Source organism: Molothrus aeneus, chromosome 3, assembly GCF_037042795.1.
Source record: "Molothrus aeneus isolate 106 chromosome 3, BPBGC_Maene_1.0, whole genome shotgun sequence".
In the NCBI taxonomy this organism is placed as follows: domain Eukaryota; kingdom Metazoa; phylum Chordata; class Aves; order Passeriformes; family Icteridae; genus Molothrus; species Molothrus aeneus.
Window position 1 is genome coordinate 83,445,407 of NC_089648.1, and position 21,234 is coordinate 83,466,640.

Sequence of the window (21,234 nt, forward strand, 5' to 3'; positions counted from 1 at the left end):
CCAAACAGGAGACTTTGCAGTCTAGGCATTGCAAGGCCTGCCCATACATGCTTTGTACCTTAATAGACTAGGGCAGGGGGAAGAAAAGAGGCTATTGTTACTTTGTTTTGTATTTTAGAGAGTGAAAATGAAGTTGTTTGTTCTGCTCCAGTATTTGTATAGCAAGCTCTAGAATTTGTATTTGCTCAAAATCCCACCAGATGCTGATGTAGTGGGTTGACTTTGTTGGGGTGCCAGATGCCCACTAATTGTTCCATCATTCCCTTTCCCAGTGGGACAGGGGAGAGACTAAGATGGAGAACAGCCATGGGGGGGGGGGGGAGAAGTGGCGGAAGTGGTGGAAGGAAGTGGCGGAAGGAAGGAAGTGGCGGAAGGAAGTGGCGGAAGTGGCAGAAGTGGCGGAAGGAAGGAAGGAAGGAAGGAAGGAAGGAAGGAAGGAAGGAAGGAAGGAAGGAAGGAAGGAAGGAAGGAAGGAAGGAAGGAAGGAAGGAAGGAAGGAAGGAAGGAAGGAAGGGAGAGTCTGTATGCACATAAGCAAAGGGAAAGGTCAGTCTCTACTTCCCATCAGTGAGTGATGTTTGGACACTTCCTGGGAAGCAGGACTTTGGCATGTGTAATGGTTCCTCTAGGAGGCAAACTCTGAAGAATCACAAATGCTCCCCCTCATCCTCTCTCCCTTAGCTTTTATATCTGAGCTGGCACCATCTGGTATGGAATATCCCTTTGGCTAATTTGGGTCAGCTGGCCTGGTCTCCTGCCAGGATCTTGCCCACTCCCATCACTTTGATGAGGGAAGGGATGTCAGAGGGACGGCACTGCTTGGCAGTAGCCAAAACACTGGTGTGTCATCAACACCCATCCAGCTGCCAATGCAAATCCCAGCACTGTGAGGGCTGTGAACTTTACCTCGGTCACAGCCAATGCAGATGCTTAAAGATAAATCATTGCAGTTCAGCTAAGATTTCATAAGCAACTTCCTGGGCCAAATAATTCTCCACACATTACTCTCACAAATTAAACAATTATAGCCCTGGGGTGACTAGTAACTTCTGAGGAAATACCTGTCTTTAGCTGCCTTCTAAAGCTACTATGATTCTATACAGCTTTTGGGTTTTGCAGATGGATGTAAATGTACTCACTATTCAAATTTAAGATTCATTAGTACAAACAGAAATTGCATATGTCAATTAAAACTATATTTGAAGGAGGATAGAGGAGCTGATGCATTTTAATCTTATATTTTACTGTGATATTTGACTGTATCAGTACATTAAATCTAATTTATTAAAATTGTGGAATAACTTAGGTCAGAAGTGACTTCTAGAGATTATCAAGTCCAAGCCTCTTCTCAGTGCAGGCTACTTTCAAAGTTAGAGCAGGCTTCTCAGGACTTTGTCATCTGAGTTTTGAAAATCTTCAAGGATGAAGATTCCACAAGAAAAAAGTCTCTAGCATGTCTTTAGCCTTCTCTTCTCTTTCTCAGGATCCCCCTACCTCTTGCCCTGAGAAGATGATCACTTTCCAAGACAGAGAGAGAACTCACAGTCATCACCCTTGTACCCCTTGGATTCTATCTAGCCTCATGTATTTGCTATATCCAGTTAACTGAAGTGTTCCCCTCCTTGATCCCCCTGGATGTGCAGGTCAGGGGTGTAATGCAGGGGCTGGCTGAGCCTCTGCAAGGGCTGTAGGACACACAGGACTTGGGCTCCAGGCAAGCAGCAAACTCCTCAGATAGCTGGTCTGGCTATTCCTTCTGCAGCACAAGATGGAGCTTGGGTTTTTACTTCTGCAGTGTCTCTGTGGAAAGTTGTGACTGACCATTGGACTCTAAGTGATCTGCCACAGTTAGTTCTGTGCCCATGATCCCCATGTTCCTATCATGCCAGAGACAGGAGGTCTTGCATCTAGGCTACTGCCATTAGGTAGGAGATGTCAGTGCTGCTCATGGTGGTAAGAGATAGAAGAAATGTTCATGATTTCTATTTTACACCAAGACTTGTTTCTCAGGTACAATCTCAGGAAAGTGAATTTGTTTATTTTGGTTGCTAATGTGTACAATGACTGTATACCTGATCACAGAATCACAGGATCAAATCACAGGAAAAGACCTTTGAGATCACTGAGCCAACCCATGACCTAACATCACCTTGTCAACCAGACCATGGCACAGAGTGCCACATGCAGTCTTAAACACCTCCAGGGACTGTGATTCCACCACTTCCCTGGCATTCCAATGCCAAATCACCCTTTCTGAGAAGAACTTCTTCCTAATTTCCAACCTAAACTTCCCTTGATGCAGCTTAAGACTCTTGTCCTGTCACTTGTTCTCTGGAGGAAGAGACCAACCCCCACCTGGCTGCAACCTCCTTTCAGGCAGCTGTAGAGAGTGATAAGGTCTCCCCTGAGCCTCCTCTTCTCCAGGCTAAAAAACCCCAGCTCCCTCAGCCAACCCTCAGAAGACTTGTGCTCCAGACTTTTCACCAGCCTTGCTGCCTTCTCTGGACTCACTTCAGCACCCCAAAATGCTTCCTAAACTGGGGGGACCAGAACTGAACACAGCACTAAAGGTTTGGCCTCACCAGTGCCAAGAACAGGGGAAGAATGGTCAGTCCTGCTGGCCACACTATTCCTGATACAGGCCAGGATGCCATTGGCCCTCTTGGCCATGTGGGCATGCTGCTGGAACATGGTCAGCCTGCTGTCAATCAGAGGATGAGATACTTAGGAGTGCTTCACCTGAAAGAAAGTTGAAAATGCAATTGCTTTTATCCTGAGGTTTATCCTCCTATTAATTTACTTTTGGAAAAGGGAATTAAAACATCAACTGAAAAGTCTTGTCCTCTTCCTCACAGCAAAATTAGTCTGGGAAGGACCACATCATCATCTCTCAGCTTCAGAGCACTTTGAGAGCATCATCTGCTTCAGAGAACTTTGACATTCCTTGTTCCAGATTTTTGAAGGCATAGTTTTGGACAATGGTGTAATTGTGCAATTATTTGAACAACAAAGTGGAGAGTTCCAAGTGAACCTGTATTTACCATGCTGTATTTAGTCTTAGGCATCTTAAATAATTTGTGGAATCTCTTGTAAGTGCTGCCAATTACAGTAATTGGACCCAGAGGTCAGAAGTATATGTATCACTGCAGCAAAGTCTTGTTCTGTCTGTCAAGAGTGTAAACTTCTGACAAATGAAAGATTTAAAAGAGTTTTTTGCTCTTGCTGATGTATTGTTCTCTAAGTGTCTAAATACTGAAAAGGAAGTTGGAAATAAATAGGGTTTGTGGCTGTTGCAGCACCACTACATATTTTTCTACCATTAAGTAAGCATTAAGTATGAAAAGACTGCTTTAAGGTACTATTTTGAATCACCTCAGAGCTAATTGCAGTCTACATAGGGTTCTTTTGCTCAGGCTTGGCTAGTTATTTTATTTAGTTGGTATATTATATTATGAAAGCAATGTGGATTACACATCAGATGATAACTTCTAAAAGATTCATATTTATAAGTATTTATTAATTGTAGGGCAGTTATAATTAGTTCATTCTAATGCAGATTCATGCTAACATTACTCTGAAAAGTATCATAATGGTTATCATCTTTTCTTTCCTGGGTCATCAAAAAATTATCAAGCCTGTGTTTCAGTTTAACTTGTCATGGTAACTGGATAGAAGGAGTAATAAAGCCAATGGCAGTGCAAGATCAGCTATGTTATCTGGGGTCATTGTAGCACTATACTCTCTCTTCTGGAGTTATTTTCTCTTAGTTTTGATTGAGATATAAAAAGTAGATAATGCAATCAATGATTTTCTCATTACTTAAATGTCTGTCACCTTTTGTTGAAAACTCTGCTAAGGAAATGTTCCTTCTATTGTTGCTGTCATTACTTCCTTTAATTAGAGAAATTGTAGAGAAGTTTCATTTTTTGAGATGTAAAACAATCCAAAAGAACACGTATTAATATGGATATTGTAATATTTTCAGAATATTTTTGAAATTCATCCTCTTTAACATTTCCTTTTATTTGAAATTAAAAGGACACAATATACATATTTAAATGTGATAAGGTGTGCAATGATAAATACATTGATACAATGCCAAAGTGTTTGATACATGGCAAACATGATTTATTTATTTTCATTGTAAGTTTGCCTTTCCACAAAATTATCATGTTTTATTTATGTTCTTGATAACGAATTGGGAATGGTGGCTAAGGCAGAGGATGATATAGGAAAATACTTTTGCTAAAAACCCCACAAACCAGACAAATCATTAGCAAGCTCTGTATGGACACTAAATTAGCTTTTGGAAAAAGGAATTAAAACATCAGTGAATATGTGAAATTGGATATTGGATGTTCATCAGTGTATATGAGAAATTGGACATTGGACCATAGCAATCTAGTAAAATCTTAAAGAAACATAATTGGACAAGTCTGGGCTATCTCATCAGAATACAATGCAATGAACTGACAAGCCTGGCTTCTCACTCGCACTGCCGTGGCTGGGAGACATTTTGGCACAGAGTGCCTTTGCAGCAGGGCACGTCTCATCAGGAGCTAAGGGGAAAGGTTGTTTCCTTGGGAGGGCAGAAGAACTGACAGCTCACAGGCAACAATTGAAAGGTCTTGCAAAAATCTCTACTACTTCCAGCAGTACCTGACAGAGGAAAAAAAATCAAATCTTAATGTGTTCTACTTGGGCCAGCTTTGCCATTGCAAGTGGGGTCTGTGTTGCTCTGACAGGGAACACATATGGTTTTGGAGGAAGCCTTGGGAAGGCAGGTGCCACTGGTCCTGATGCTCTCTTCTGCCAGAGCTGGATATTTCATGGACTGATTTTAGGAGTAACTTGGAACCGTTGCTGATGGTGTAGGCTCTATCAATATCAGCTTCAACTGAGACACAGAAGAGGCACACTAGTAATGAAGTTATCTTCTGAGTTCTTACAGGAATGGAAATGATAACTGGTATTTGTTGATGGACTCCCTAGATACCCCTTAAAAAGCTCAACCAAATATAATTATGCTTGTGGGAGTGCTATGAAGTTCAGATTTGGCTTTGGTATGTTGAACCAACTGCATATTGTTAGAAATCTGAAGGCAAGCAGCCTTGATACAGCACTTCACCACCTGGTTGCATAGAATCATCAGAGAATTATAGAAAACTTGGGTTAGAAGGGATCTTAAAGATCATCTAGTTCCAACCTCCATGCCATAGGCAGGGGCATCTTCCACTAGAGTAGGCTGGTGGTCACAGTCCCATCCCTCACCTTGCACACTTTCAGGGAAAGGGCATCCACAACTTCTCTGGGCAACCTGTTCCAGTGCCTCATTACCCTCTGAGTAAAGAATTTCTTCCTACTATAAATGTCTCCACTTTTAGTTTAAAACTGTTTCCCCTTATCCTGCATGAGCCTGTCTGCTCTGAAAGAATTATGGTTACACTGTAATGATAAGCCTTTGATTTATGGTGGCTTGTATCACCCAACAGCTTGTGAACAGGAAACCTTGCCTACTTGGAACACCCTGTCTTGAGTCAGATACCTTTACAGACCTGACAGATAAGTTGCTGCTGTGAGAAGCCAAATCCCAAATGCTTCTTTTCTGCTTAAGAAGCACCAGTGAATAACTTCCAGAGAGGTTCCTTCTCCTCCAACAGTGCTAATGGGACAATGACATCTAAAATCCTCAGGTATGAAGCCAAAAATAAATGGAAACAATAATACAAATTAAAACAAAAATATAGTATACCCCTTTAATGACAGAAGGCAACAAGAGACATTCAGAGAAGCATGAGCACAGAATTTCCAGTGATTTAAGATCTATTACAAACATTATTCCAAAACTGCTCTGAAGTAGCTGACAAATAATTTTTTCCTAAAAAGTTTCCTAAAAAGCCCTGAGACAAATATAAGGAAAACCAAATACAGAGATAGAATGGATATGATCCTTTGAATGAAAACAGAAAACATTAATTCCATGAGGTTTGTGTGGATGGTAGGAAGGCAGCAGTGCTTAGCACAGAGCACTGCAGATAGCAAGGTCTAGGAGGTGTCTCTCTTTTCCAAAGAAGAGACACAAGATTTGAAAGACAAAATAGATAGGAACTCACTGGATCACACCCAAATATCTAACCTGAATTGTCTCCAGTACTGTACTGCTTCCATAGAAGATACAGGGCACACTTGGTGGCTGACTCTGCCCATGGATCATTTCTTTGCAACCATCAGTGTATGAGTAAATCTCAAATTCTGGAAGCTCCTTTCTCTGAAATTTTATAAATTGATGTGGATTTCCCCAGTATGTTTTTGACACATTTTCTTTTTTGATGTTATCCTATTCTTGCAATCAAAATGCCTGACAAGCTAATCATAATAGTTTTGTGGGGAGGGAGGTTTGGAGCATGGGGGGCTCACCCAGAGGCAATCCTTGGAAATGGCTGAACATGACCACAAGGGCCACAAACAGGACCTGTGTGGCTGGCATGCCTAAAAGGGTATGTTCTGATTTTCTAGTCTTTGAATTCATTGGATTTCTAGGATGTAAAAAGCAGAAAAATATTGTCTCATCTTGGAAATTCAAGTTGAGCTTCTTTCCTTCTGGCAAGTTACAAATCACAGTATAAATCATTGTTAAGTTCTGCCTTAAATTTCACTTATCAAGCACTCGAACTCCTGAGTTGGGTGTTCTGCAAATTTGGACCTGTGAAACATTCATTTTCAGTTGACTCAATTTTTAGCAGAAAAAAATGTAAATTGAGAAGGAAAAATAGTATACAGCTCATTTTTCTATGGCTATTTTAGCAGTCCAATCATAAGTGGAGTAGAAAGCAAAACATTTTATCATTCAGTACCAAAGAGAGGCCTGATCATCTTTGTGCAGCAGATCCTTTTAAGTGAGTAGATATCCATTTCACAGAGGCTTTTTTGCACATGAGAATTATTTTGCTTCACATTTCTGCTTCTCTGTAAAGTGGGGATTTTTTAGTGGGTTTGAAGTTAATACTTTCCAAACTTCAATTGTTTTTTAGGAATAAATCCTAGTTATATCACTCTAAGAACAAAAAAAAAGTTGTGTACTGAACACTCAAAGGACTTATCTGTCTTATTTTAAAGAAATTGAAGGAAAGTTTCCAAGTCAACTTATAAAAATATGATCTTTATTAAAGTTAAACCAGCTATGTAGCTACCCTGTGCTGCTCTGAGGAGCTTTCTGAATACCTATATTATGTATAGCTACAAGTTAAAATTTGAACATTGATTATGACAGCTGTATATTTATATATCTCTAAGCACAGCAACCTTAAAATTAAGACAAATGTAAATGCACCCAAATCAATATCCAACTACAAGAATTAGTATTTTTCACTGAATTTGAGGATGCTTTCATCTTGGCATCATAAGCAAAGACTATGTTCCTGCTACATATGAGTGTCTAGCTGTATACCACTGACCAAAGTTAATTTGCCTACTGCTAGGGAAGCACCTTGATGTGAAGGACATACCACCTGCTGTATTATTTATTCTGTTTCTGCATCTATGAGTCCATTTTTAATTTAGTATTGCAATGCCTTAACTCCCAGCTGAGAGTCATAAAACAACTGAAGATTAAATCATCAGTTAATATCATTGCAACCTGTTTCTCTTTTGCCTCCCCTCCCCACAAGTAAATCCCTCTGGTTGCTCACATATTTTGATTTCTACAGCAGAAACCAATCCAAGTCTGCTTTGGGCAGAGATTCTCCCTCAAATTGCCCATGTGGGTAAATTTCAAACAACCAAAAGGAAACAAAAAATCTAAGGATCTTCCGTAAAATGAGAGAAAGATCTCTGAGACTGATCAGGTATTTTAGGCATTTTAAGCAATAAACTGGGTATTACAGCATGCAAATGAATGAAAGAAAAGCAGCAGGGGAAAGGACAGGCTTGTAGAGGGAAAGGTGACAGTTTTGCTGAGGAATTCTCCTGTCAGTTTCCCTAGGGAGGAGAGAAACAAAGTAGGGAGAAAGTGGGAGGAGAGCAGTGTGAAAAGGCTCTTGGATACCATGGAGATGGGTACAGTGTAAAAATCTGTATACTATAGATAAGTAAGTGGGAGGTTGATATCAAACTCCTACCAGCCAGAAACTGGCTTTGTGCAGGGTAAACATGTTAAAGGGCTGGGGAGCAGGAAGCATTGTTTAAGACTTTGCCATACTGTTTGCCTACTTAGTGCTTAAAGAGAGTGCAGGAAAGGGACAAATAAATGTTTTTGTGATTTTTTCACATGTCTGTTCTTTTATCTATATCCAGTCTACCAGGAAGGGTAAACTATTTTCTAGAGCTTTTTTTTTTCCCCCATTGAGTTGTTTTACAACTTCAGACCTGCTTTTTTTTTTTTTTTTTTGCTGTCTCTACTTTTAATTTCAGCCTTAATTTGATTAATTGGGAGCTCATAATAAATTCATAATGCTTCTTCATCATCCGTGAATTTGGAGAAGAAAATGTGACAGATTCCAGAGGAACTAAATGTTACTTTATGTCTGAGTAAGACAGTATGTTTTTAAAATTCAGTCTTTGTGTTACACTGCTTTGAAAGACTGTCTCAGCTCATTTTAGGATTTCTTTGTTCTCTGCTTCTAATTTTTATGCTTTCGATGCCTGTAAGATTGCTGTTATTTCTATCCATGGCCCTAAGGAAAATTCTATAGTTTGTACATATGACATTGTACTTCCAAGAATTATTGGGTTTTTTTAAAATTCAAAAATGTAAGACACACTGTAGAATGGTGAGTGTGGTTTTCAGAAAATTGTTATTTGTGCCATTGATTCTTCCCAAAATACAAGCTGCCTGCTGCCTATGAAGCAGGGTAAAGCAAACTGATTTTTTTTACCTTTTATCCACAAGCTTAGGTTCAGAATAATGCCAAAACAAGTGAATTACTTTTGTGAAAGCTTACATTTAAATGCTGTGCCTTCTGTGAAATTCAGATGAGTTGGATGGGGAGACCATTCTCATCCCTGTCATTTGTACCCATTGCTTTATTCAGGGAGGCTTTCTGGCCACAGACTGACTGGTGAAATAATAATGGCAATGAGAGCAGTGCTTTGCAATGGCCCTGTCTCCATATGTGAATTCAGGAGGAAGCATGGTGCAGCAAGGTTCTTAAGACTTTAAATTGCTTTGCTGGAGGACACACAAGCTGAGGAGTTGGTGCTCTGAAAGCCAGCGTTGGAAAAGTCCCACAGGGAGGGATGGGGATGTGCGGCCCTGCCACAGGGCTCTGCAGGTCTGGCTCTGACCACACTCATCCCTACCTGCTAATCCTGGCCAAACAGCAATAGCAGCCTTTGGGAAAAATAGAAATGTCTCTATTCCCTGAAATATTGTACCTCCTGGATTTTCAGAACTCAATGATAGCTGTGGTGGTGCTTGGGGTCTTCTTAGAGGTTGGAAGGCCAGGATATCCTGACAGTGGTGGTGCTGGCCTGCTGTCTGTAGAAACTAACTGGTTTTTTTCTTTTATATTTCAGACTGTGAAGGGTTCATGTTGATCTTCAAGGGTAAATGTTAAGAAGCTGTCTTCGAGCGTGATTTTTAATTGGCTTTTTCCCAGAAAAAGCAAAAGAAAAGCCATTAAGCTACAGTTTTACTGATGCTCATATCATTGTCCAGGGTGCAAATTCTAGATTTTAAGATCAGATTAGAATTAAGTATTGGGTGCTTTAAGTACAGGTTGTTACTAGTAAGAGTACCAAAGCTGATTGTCTGCACCAAAATTGGTGAATTTAATATGCAAATCTGTGAAGAAGGATGAGGTCCTGCCTGTGGGAAAGGGCCAGTGGTGTGTGGTAGCAGCTCTCTGGTCACAGAGAGCAACAGACAACTTTGCCAGGCATCGTTCTGGGAAAGGCTGTGAAGAGATCAGAGAAAACAATTAGAAACAATTCTTATCTTAACTTGCTGCACCTGTTGTTGTGAACATGTGGAATGTGTTATGGAGATTTGTTTACCAAAGGGTGGTTTCTTAATTAGCCAATGGTGATGGTGTTTTAATTAAAGGACTAATCAGGTCCACCTGTAGAGAGCTAAGGTATAAAAAGCAATGGGTTTCTTTATAAAGTGAATTAACTTTCTGTGAATGCTTTGGGAGGCTGTGTCACTTATAACCCAGTCCTGACCTGCTGACAGTGTTTGTGATTGGCTTCCTCAGCATTTCTCACTGGCTGCCAGAAGCATTGCACTATGGTGGACGTGGTGAACTACAAAATGTGCATCTTCTCTGTCCCTATTCCCTTGAGTTTCCTACTCAAGCTTCTGTAGTTTTCTGTTGTCCACTGGAACTGGCTGTGTGGAGAGCAAAATGGTGTGCTTTGAAATTTGGACTTGAGTGGTTTACAATGAGCTGGGTGCATAACCCCAGGGCCACGTGTGTGAAATCAGGGACAGCAGCATCACTGACTGATAACATACTGTCTTTCTAAGTTGAGCATGTTTGATTATGGTCTTAGGTTCTTTGAATCAACTTTTGATATTGTAATCAATGGGAGAATGTGAAATGAACTTTACAGGCAGGTAGTCAGCAGCTAATTTTGCAAGATTCTTCTCTGTTTGCAGTTCTGATGAACAGGATTCACTTTTACATTACATGATGGTTAGTTTGGATTCAGTTTGAGAGCACAAAGCTTGATTAGATGCAGTAAATGCATCATTCCAGCAGTCTCTGGCTTTTTTTCATATGATGTTAAAATACATGTATCCATTAACACCTGTTTCTTTATTGCCACAGGTTCTGCCTGGCATACTGCAGAAGCATTGCTGTATTTTACCTGACAGGAACACAGGTAAACTTTTTGTTTAATGAGTTAATATTGTTATATGATTTGGAGAAACACAAGCACAAATTGGATTATATGGAGAGGCCTTGTTTGCTATTTATAGTCATTGAAATTATCTTATAGGGAATGTTAACTTGGGTGTTTTGTTTAAATTACCTGCTTTCATGTGAAGATTTTATGTATTCTGTTAACATGCTGGAGGTGGCACCATTGCAAAGGTTGCTCTCAGGTCTCGCTTATAAAGTTATTTGTATGAATTTCTGAAGGATCTATATGTTTTTAACTCTAAACTTACTACTTTGTCAAGAAAAGGGGTTTAATGCTGAAGTCTGCAGCCTGGTCCTGTTGATTCACAAAAGTACTAAGCATTAAATTGCAGGTAGCTCTGACTGCAGATAATTGCTTGCCCTGTGGTTATAAAGTAGAGGAGTAGACTAACGGAGTAGTCAGAAGCAGTATCACTAACAATATTTTATTGTTTTGTAGAAGAAACTTAATGTGTTTGTGGAAGAATAAATAAATTGATGAGAATGATATTGGAAGAGAAGAAAGCCATGATTTAATTTTACATTCTTTTATTACACGAAAAACCAATTTATTTTAAAATAAGTTTTAAAAACCTTTCAAAAATACTATAAATTGAGTGAAAGTGACTGCATATGCAACTCTGGATATGATTTGACAGAATAATTTTAGGGAAGTAGAGAAGTAGGAAGAAAAATATAGCTTTTTTTCTGTATCTTCTTAATAGAATATATGTGATTGCTGGCATCTCTTAAATCTGCATACCCCTTTCTCCCTGTAGGTACCATTAAAATAAACCAGTTTGCTCCTTAGCTTGCTATTACCTGTATTTCAGGTACAGTTTGCACTAAAGGTAATTACAGAGAGAACTTGACAACTGTGTTGAACTGTAGTGGGATTTGTGGTTACCTGCCAATGTTCAAATGAAATTTAAAATCTGATTTCCATTTTAGATTGTGAATGTGATAGGAGTACTCTAGTAAGATAGTTCATAACACACCCATTCCAGCAAGAATTGGGAAGTTTATAATTAGCAAACAAATTGCAGACAGACTTTGGCCTTCATAACAATTTCAAGAGCTCCTAAAACTGAGCTTGGTGTAATGATCTCAGCCCAGTCTGTGTGCTCCTTTGCTGATATTGCGTGCAAATTATTTTCTTCCTTTTATTTGTAATATAGGATCTTGATCCAGATTCCATTGACAACCAAACTCTTAACTTATATAGAAGTGTATCATGTAGATATCAGAGCCAGAGTTACATGAAGGGATGGCCTGGAGCTGGGTGGTAAGACTGACCATTTATCTGGAGAGGGTGTAATTAATAGTTCTTTACAACCAATAGCAAGAAGACCATTTCTCTAAAATCTCAGTCATCTGCAATAATGCCTTCATTTGGACATAAGAAAGGAGGGGTTTGCTAATATAAAATTTGGTTTTGAAAATTTTGAACTAAGCTCTTTGAAGAGAAAATCTGTCAGGCTTTGTATGTAACAGCTTCTGTACCACATAAGCACACTTATCTGTGAAAATATCTGCAAGTTCTATTGCATCTGTGTCACTGCTGTAGTATTTTTTTTATGTTTACCTACTATATAGTGGGGAGTTGCCAGCAGGTGCAAAGTAAATTAAATCTGTGTTCCATTTTCCTCCATTTCCCCTATTTACAGTGTTTAAACATTTGGCAAAGAGAAGGAGAGTTCAGACAGGACATGGGGGATTTTTCACCTCCTTTCTGGATTAAAAGAATGACTGAATTACAGTTTGATTAATTGCATCTGATAGAGATAAATGAACCTTTGTCATGTCAGACTTTAGGTCAAAATCAACTAGTCCAAACTAAAACCAAGAAATTCAGTAAATTTGTGTAAATATGGAATGTGCTATTTGCATTCAAATGTATGCATCATACATAATCTTGTCCAGTTTTGCTCTCAGTCAGTGAGCACAGAAAAATTACCTGGCTGTGAGCTGTAAGTCTATGTTCAGCTGTTGACATTTGGAGGAACAAAGCAATGTGCAGGCTTGGGTGTTGTTCCTAATAAATAAAGAAGAAGAGGGAGAAATAGACTTGATGGAGGGATGGGAGAAAAGAAGGGGGAAGAACCATATAATGAGATGACAAAACCATTAGGGAAGAACAAGATGCTGTAGGGAGTAGGATGGGTGAAAGGGAGAGAGGCAGTAGCAGTTTCTTCACTTAGAGCTGTTCAGCAGTTCAAGTGAAGGCAGCTTGGTATTCTTGGGCTCCTCATTCAAGAGTGCCTCCATGACCAGGCTCTTCCATGCTATCAGCACTGGAGCTGCACCCCAGGGAAAGAAATGAACCCTTGGGAATGATGGGGCCAGTGTTACCATCCTTTTGTCTGGCTGCCCTTCAGACCTAAGTTTGATTCTTGGGGAATATATGCAATTAGCCTGAGATTCAATTTGTCCCTGATTGCCTGTACTCTAGAAAGCTGCACATCTCATTGTCCTTACACTGTGTGGGAGTTTGAAGTGACCACACTTTGTCAGTATGGGTATTCTGTATTTGTAAACTGGAGAAGAGAGCTATGCATGGAAAGATAGCTACAAGGGGAACAGTGATCTCCTTCCAGTGGTGATTGTGTGTTAGTACTTCTACCATGAACTGTTTTTCTCAGTGTTTATAACTTAGCTATAAAAATATATCCTGCAAAGACTTTCAAATTCAGCCATCCCATAGAAACAAAGTTTTGGAAGAAGATACATATTTAATAAGATTAGGTGTTTCCAAGGTTAAAGAATTATTAATTTTCAAACATTTAAAGACTTTACAAAATTGAATTCTCTAAATAAATCACTGAATACAGCTGGTAGCTGCTTGCATTAAGCTTTGCTAACAGTGATGTTTCAATTCTTAGGCATTCATTTATTTGTGGCTTTCCATTAATGATATTTTCATTACTTAATTAAAAGTTTATCTAGCATGCACTGGCACAATGTGTGCTTGTTATTGTGCTAGCTAATGTCATGGTTTGATACTGGCACAATGCCAGTGCCCCCATGAAAATATATTCTCCCTGGTGTCTGCTGTGAGATGTGACCAGGAACAGAGCAAAGCAGGTTCCAACTTAGGAAGAAAGGAAAGAAACTTTATTAACCTACAATTATATGTAAAAAGAAACACACACAGAACTCAGAATAAAAACCTTCCAAAAACATTCCTCCTCCCCCCACCAAATTTCAACACAACACAGTAAGACAAAACCTTGGATTCTCAATTCAGTTACCACCCCTCAGATCACCAACTTTTAGTCCATCACCACCCTTCAGATAATCAATTCTCAGTTCCTCAAGGGGAGAGGAGTCCCTCTTGTGCCATAGGCTTCCTCTGGAAACAGAGTTGAAGCCTCGTGTGTTTCCATGTCACTCGTGGCACCACCCGGAGATCATTTGCCATCATGACACCTTCCTTCCATTTCCAGTGCTCTCACCACTGAACATGGACCAGAGCTGCCTCTAGGGTTCCCCTTTTAAGGATGCTTTGCCCACTTCCAAAAAGAGCACAGTCTCTTGGGGCACCTGTCCCCACCAAATTCACCCCCTGGGGCTGAGGGGTCTCAAGAACAGAGATCTTCTCCTCTACTGAAGATCGAGGGCACCAACCACCCCCCTCCTCATCTGTCGTCTCTGTTTATGCACTCCTTCACATAACAACACGGCACTCCCTTGGCTCCAAGCCATTGCCTCCCCCTAAATGCAGTCTCTGTGTCACAGGAGAAATGGTTCTGTCCATAGCTATATAAGAAAAGTCCAGCCAAAGGCCACTCCACCATCTCCACCCACCTAGGGTTCTTCTTAACTTCTTTCAGACATCTTTCACTTGCACAAACTTGCATTACACCAGCCCATTTCCTCCTTTTTCATCTCTATGTCTCTTCTCATTCAGCTCCAGGAGGATCAGCATTTGTAAGGTTTCCATCATCCAAGAAAAGTGTTAAAATCTCAGGCTCTGCCTGTCCAGAACTCCTAAGCTTCCCGGCCAGGCCAGGCACCTTCTCGCTGCACCACCCTGCCCTTCTTCTCAGCCAGCCGTGCTGCCTGCACAGGATATCGAATTTCAAGATGGCACAAGCACTGGCACCAGCTCTCACGCTCGCTCTCTCTCTCTCTCCTGGTGGGGAGACTGCCTGATGTCTCTCAGTGCTCCTCCACCCTTCCATCCTGCAGGCCCCTTCACCTGCCTGCTCTGTCCAAGGCCCGGCGTACCTTCCTCGCCCAGCCCACAGCAGCCGGGCAGGGGAGCTCTGACCTCGTTCCTCACCGGAACCAAGAGAGCTTCCCCCTGTGCTTTTAACCTCCCGTCGTGTTCTCAGAGGGGTATCCATGTCCTCAGTGGCCACACCAGGTGCCAATATTCAAATCTGAGCACCCATTGGTGTGACCACAGCATCCCAAAAACTCACTTCCTTTTCAAACCAGGACAGCTGGTATACAGAAACTTTGTCACATATTCTATTACTCAAGAAGCAAAAGATCCTAGACTAGAAACCTTTATTCTATACTTCCATCTTATATGCCATAACCATACTGTAATAGTTGTATTGATGGCCCTGCTCAGTTTCTTTCCATCTCCTAACCAGACAGCAACAACTGGGATGCATTAGCAGTTATAAAGTTAATTGGAAGAAAAGCAGCTACATGCTCTGTACATGTGTTAGTAACAAGATCGTAAGGGGAAGCAGCGTGAATCTACTAATGACCTGGTGGGGAGCAGCTTGCTTATTTTCTTGAATTATAACCCTCCCTCTCTCCAGACTCCATCTGGGTGAAATAACCCACCCCTTTTGATGGACAAACACCACTGTCTGTGTGCACATACAGTCAGCTCATATTCCCTTCATAAATATTTCCCAACAATGATCTATCCCCTGTTACTGGGCAATCTTCAGCCAGTGCAGAAGTCCTTTCTGTTTCTGGAGAATTACTTCTGTGAACCTTAGGCAGATGCTAAAGCTGTCCTTCCTCCCTCCCTTAGTAAGGTACTTGTATATGGTAATGGATAAGAGAGCTGTTCATGCAGTATGAGCAGTGCCCTTGGATTCTACCCTCCAAATGAAGATAGCCATTAAATGCAATATGTTTTGGCATTTCTAAACAAAACAAAAAATTGAGGAGTGGGACTGCTGATTTGAAACAGAGAAGTCAATGTAGCGTGCTGTGGGTTGTTTTTTATTTAAATGTATGTATTTTCAAAATTTATTTTTATTTCCAGTCTTGCTGGAAATAGAACTCTTCAGGCAGTACATGTGGGTTGTTCAGCTGTAGAAAATTTCATGCAAATAAAAAGAAGAAATATATCTGAAAACTTATGCTTTTGTGTAGACTGTATTTAAGCAGTCTTAGAGCAGAAGAGTGAATTATTTGGAATTTGATTTTTGTTCATCCCAGGCCTCCCTGTATCATGACTTAGCCCAATAAATGATCCTCAAAGTGTGCCCAAATACACTTAGTAAAGTAAAACATAATAGAACTCCTTAACAGAAGGCACTTGCTGTGAGTTTTACATTGCTGCAGCTGTTAAATGGACATTCTTGCACTGCAGAGATGCTGATAGCTGTGTGTTTTGTCTGTCTCTGTTGTGCTCTTGATACACAATTATTAGTTTTCCATCATGTGAGGAAATTGCACAAACAGCCTCTATACTATTCTTTTCCATCGTAGCCGTGAGTTTGGTATGTGGTGGACTGCAATTTTGGGCTCGTTTTTCCCACTGAAGATCCCAAAGGAAGGAATGAATCAATAGTCACTAGCAGCTTCTTGGGCTGATTCATTCTTTGATGCTTTAATCTTGAATTTTCCCTCTCATCCTGAAGGAGAACATAGGTACAATAAAAAGCATCTGCAGCTATCTTGCTGACTTGATTCTGATAAATAGCTCTCTTAAACTTTGAGCAACACTCTTAGGAAAAAAAAAAAGGAAAAAAGATTGATGCTGTCTCAAGTTTCTTCATAACCCATTTTCAGGTCAGCTCTTATGTGCTGATATTGAACTTGTGCAAGATGTTAAATCCTTCATTATAATCATCCTCTTTTGTCCACTGCATTGCCTAAAATTGCACTGAAAAAAGTGTAACCGATGTTCTGCTTTCTGCAGAGAATGAGTAATATCTTCTTGAGAGAGTGGTAATTGCTTTATATACAAAAGCAGGAATTTAATAATAACCAATCTCTTCATTGGGTAAAGTGCAGCCCAGGACAGTAATGTTTCATCCTTTGCTTCTTTGCTTTTCTTCCTGTTGCTTGAAGAGCAAATATTGACCTGGAGAAAAATCCAAGGTGGTATTAAATAGAATTCCTGCACTAAAATTTACTAAATTGGATAAAGAAGTTAACATAGCTTTTTTTCCATTTAACTACAACAGTGTTACCTTATTAGATTTTTAAAATACAAGTAGTGTGAATTAGTGCTCAAAACCAATGTGTTTTATAACTAGCAAATACATTGCTTCCTGCTAGTTAATTTTTATATATGTGTGTGTGTATATATATATTTGTTGAAATGCAATGGATATTTGTAAGAAGAGCCATCCAGATGACTGGGCTGACAATGTGTATGTATGAACTGTACAGCAGCCAGTTTCATTTCACAGAAGGAGTTACAGCATAGTGTTCAGAAGCCAGAGTCCTGTTACAAAAATATCTTTACCATATTCACTAGCATATTCCATCTAAACATTTCCAAGTATTAAGTTAATTGTAATGAATTTTTGCCTTGTGCCAATGTGATAAAGAATGTTTTTTCCTATCATATCCTCTTTAATCAATGAGGAAGTCAAATTATCAACTGCTGCCACACAAGAATATTCACTGGGGTGATATAGCATCCTCTGTAGAAGCTCATTGCTGAAACTGAAGTTGTCCTTTTGCTTTCAAGATGTAGTTATAGATTTTAGACAGTTCCTGCAGATTTCACCTGCTGTCTGCTTGCTGAGTTAAACATGAGCATTCTCATTCAGATGTTCAGCTGCAGGCTGCCTGCTGGTACTTTCCAGCCCAGTTTCCATGGAAATGGAAATTAGAGGGCAGAAAATAAAGGAAGAATACGTACTTTCTTAATCTTCTAGTTAATCCGGAAGTTCTCTTACCTTGGTGTCAAGGTTGTTTTGCTTTAGTTGGATAGGCATATGATGCCAGCTTCTGCAAATTCAAAAATGAATTAAACTCATTACCAGAGCTGTTACAAGCAATACCTGTTACCATGACTCTGTAGAGGTGTTGATCACTAGAAGAGGATGAAGAAGGAAGAACTGGACTGGGAATGAATAAACTGATGAAAGGATGTGTGACAATACCCAGTGGCCATTTTAGACTTAGTACTGCTAGATGTCTATCTAGATTAGGGAGCTATACACTTTCCATCTCAAACTAGCCAGAAGACAGCTTTGTCTCATTGGATCTGTATGTACCTAGGATTGTTCATCTTGATCCACTAAAATCTGGTCTCCATGAGAGCAAAAATATAGACAGGTTGGGCTGGACTCATACTTCAAAGGGACCATGTCTATTATCTCAAGACCAATAGGACCTCAGAATTCAGTATCAAGGCAGCTATAAAACTAATCAACACCTATTAGTCCACTTAAAATAATTGGGCACGCTAGAAGACTCTGTATATGTGTGAGCAAAAAAATGTTTTAAGGCTCCAGCTGGCACAGATCTCTGTGCCATTCTGCTTGTAGAGTAAAAAGAATGATCAGAGTACACAGTGCTGGTGCTTCAGTCTTTGCATGGTGTCCTAGTTGGTTGCAAGCATAGTTCAATGACCTTTTTGGAGTTCCAGGTCCCCTACTACCACTAGTTCATCCAAGGAGATGTTTTTCCACTTTTATTACTGTTATGAGAAGTCACAGTTTTGCTTCACCCAAAATTATGTAGTCTTAAAACCAAAACACTGAACAAAATACTTCTCTGATGTTTAGATGTCATGTTAAATGTTTCAATATTGATAAAATACGCTCCCCTGAAGGGCAAGTGTCCTGTGTTCGCAGGACTGAGTGTAAAGCATTAGCTGTAAAATAGCACTTTCCCAACAGTCTCACCCTCCTATGTGTGGGGCAAACAGGTACTGAAGAAAGAATTCTGACTGGGTGAGGCTTAATTCTAGAGGCAGATGTGGGCATGCGTGTTCACAGTCTTTGCCTAATGTCGCAAGAGTCTTGGTAGCTAAAAGTGCGTAGGAAGGAAATTTTCTCCAGAAAGCAGCATCCCTTTCAAGAAAGCTTACTTGACCTTTACTTCTGAAATGTTTTCTAAAGCATTTCCATGTGTACAGTTCAGCTGCTGAAGGAAGAGAGAACTGTGCATCCTCAGACGCAGAAGCAGCAGGCAGCTCTGATAACTGACCATGCTAATAATGTGAGAAGGTCTTGATAAATAAAAGCTGTATGAAGAATGACTGATTTTTATATGCCACCGTTTGGGATTTTTATTTTTTCGTGCTTGCATCTATTTGTGAAACGGTTGCCCAGGCATTATGTAAATCACGTGGACTGAGGGGCTCTGAGTGTGTGAGTACTGTACACGGGCACTCTCTCGTGGAGGAACGTGGTTTTGAAGATCACTGCCAAAAGGTACAGCTTGGCCAACACAGTGCAGTGTGTGGGTAGAGGTAAGGAGTGTGTAATTGAGCACAGAAATCAAAATACAGACATTTCTACTCATACAGTGAGTAAGGAAAACTGTTAGTATGTTCTTCTAGAACAACTATAAGTTAATGGTGAGGAGCACTGGGAATTCTTATAGATCTCAGAGGAATAGAGCTATAATGCTGAAGGATTCTTTAATTAATTGGTTTTACGTGGGTTCAGTGGACCACACTGATATTTCATTACCCTCAGAGAAATTTGACTGTAGGCCAAAAAAGCTATTCCCTTACCTTTTAAAGCTCTCAGGGGTGCCTGCACAAAAGTATCTGGATTCCTTGCTTCAGTAGCATCCTGCCTCTCCAGCTACGTTGAGGCACCTCTGAAGCAAGAACAGACCTCTTGGCTGGTATGCCTTAAATACATAAGTCTGTTGTGCAAAGTATAGAAGTAAAAAACATGTTTTGTTTGCTACCATTTTTAAAACATTTTAATTATATTCCTTTTTCTCTTAAATTGCCATTTAATTGTAAGTAGATTGTTATCTTAAAAATATATCTGTTCCTGAGCTTTGAAGACACCCTGTCCTGAGAGGAGTAAGCAATCAAAACACCACTGGAAGTGACTACCAGTCTTTTATTCCAGAGTCCCATAATTTGTATAACAATCCTTCAATTTGGTGGAAGTTCTTCTAAGTTTTGAAGAGCAAAACATTTTTTTTCAGGTTTGTGGGAATAATGGAATTTTTCATGAAAGTTTTCTTGGAAAAAGAATGTAAGTTAGAGAAAATAAGGACTAGAACTCACATTGCTAACTTCTTTAAAGAAATCTGTTTTATGAAACTCTTGTTTGCTGTATTTTGTCCTTCTTCACCTGCCTCCCACTCCTCCCACCCCTTTTTACTAGAAAAGTGGGAAAGTATGGGGAATTGGATTCTGTATCTAAGATGCCCACAGGGTTAGGTAACTTTTATTTTCATAAGATGCCTGAACAATCTTTCCCTGCTCTAAGGCATGCTTGTTAATTTGGAATAATCTGCCTCATGTTTTGGACTAGGGTTTAATTCCCTAGGATAGAATAACAGTTTAAAAGAGATGTAGCATGTAAGCATCTCCATGATTAAAACCATCAGCATTCTCTTTAATTATATTTGTGCATTTTCCAGAAAAGGACAGCCCCCTTGCACTGATGAGGAAACTTCTTCCAGATGTATGTTTTTTCTTTCAGCTGACTATTAATGTACAGTTTTTCATGTCCTTCCTAAATCATCTTGTATTAGCTTGTTGGGTGGGAGTACTAACACATACATTTTGTTATCAAAACAGCTGAGCTGTTCATGCTTTCTGTTCTACAGTGATATTCTCTATGTTTAAGATGGTTTACTTTGCTAGAATGATTTTATTTGGAGTAACGCTGTATGACGTGGTTCTCCTGCCTTTTGGGATACTATAGGAGCTATAAATAACGGTGGCTAATGTCTACAGTCATGCACAACAGGAAGCAATTTAACCACTTGTCTCCTTTCTGTCACGATGGGAAATATCAAGCATTTGTGCATCAATAATGCACGTGATCCCCAAAGCCTTAAGTGGCACTTATTGTAGAAGTGTATTACCAGAGGCAGTGCTGCACCCTCTGCACTTGAGATTAAACGGTGGCAAATGTTTCCATGCATGTGGTTTCGTTGTCTCAGTATGACTGTGCATTGGTTAAGACACCAGCTGTACCTCCAGAGAATCTCTCCCAGTCTGCCAGCCAAGAGGAGCCACTCTGTTAGGCAGGGA

At 40.0% G+C, this 21,234-nt stretch overlaps 1 protein-coding gene across 1 annotated transcript in view; it reads left to right on the forward strand.

The window, feature by feature from the left end:
• DLGAP2 (DLG associated protein 2) overlaps positions 1 to 21,234 on the forward strand; it is a 453,649-nt gene that overhangs the window by 68,275 nt on the left and 364,140 nt on the right. Inside the window, exon 2 of the mRNA XM_066547283.1 lies at positions 10,770 to 10,824. Coding sequence (XP_066403380.1) covers positions 10,770 to 10,824 — 55 coding nt within the window. The remainder of the gene's footprint in view (positions 1 to 10,769; positions 10,825 to 21,234) is intronic.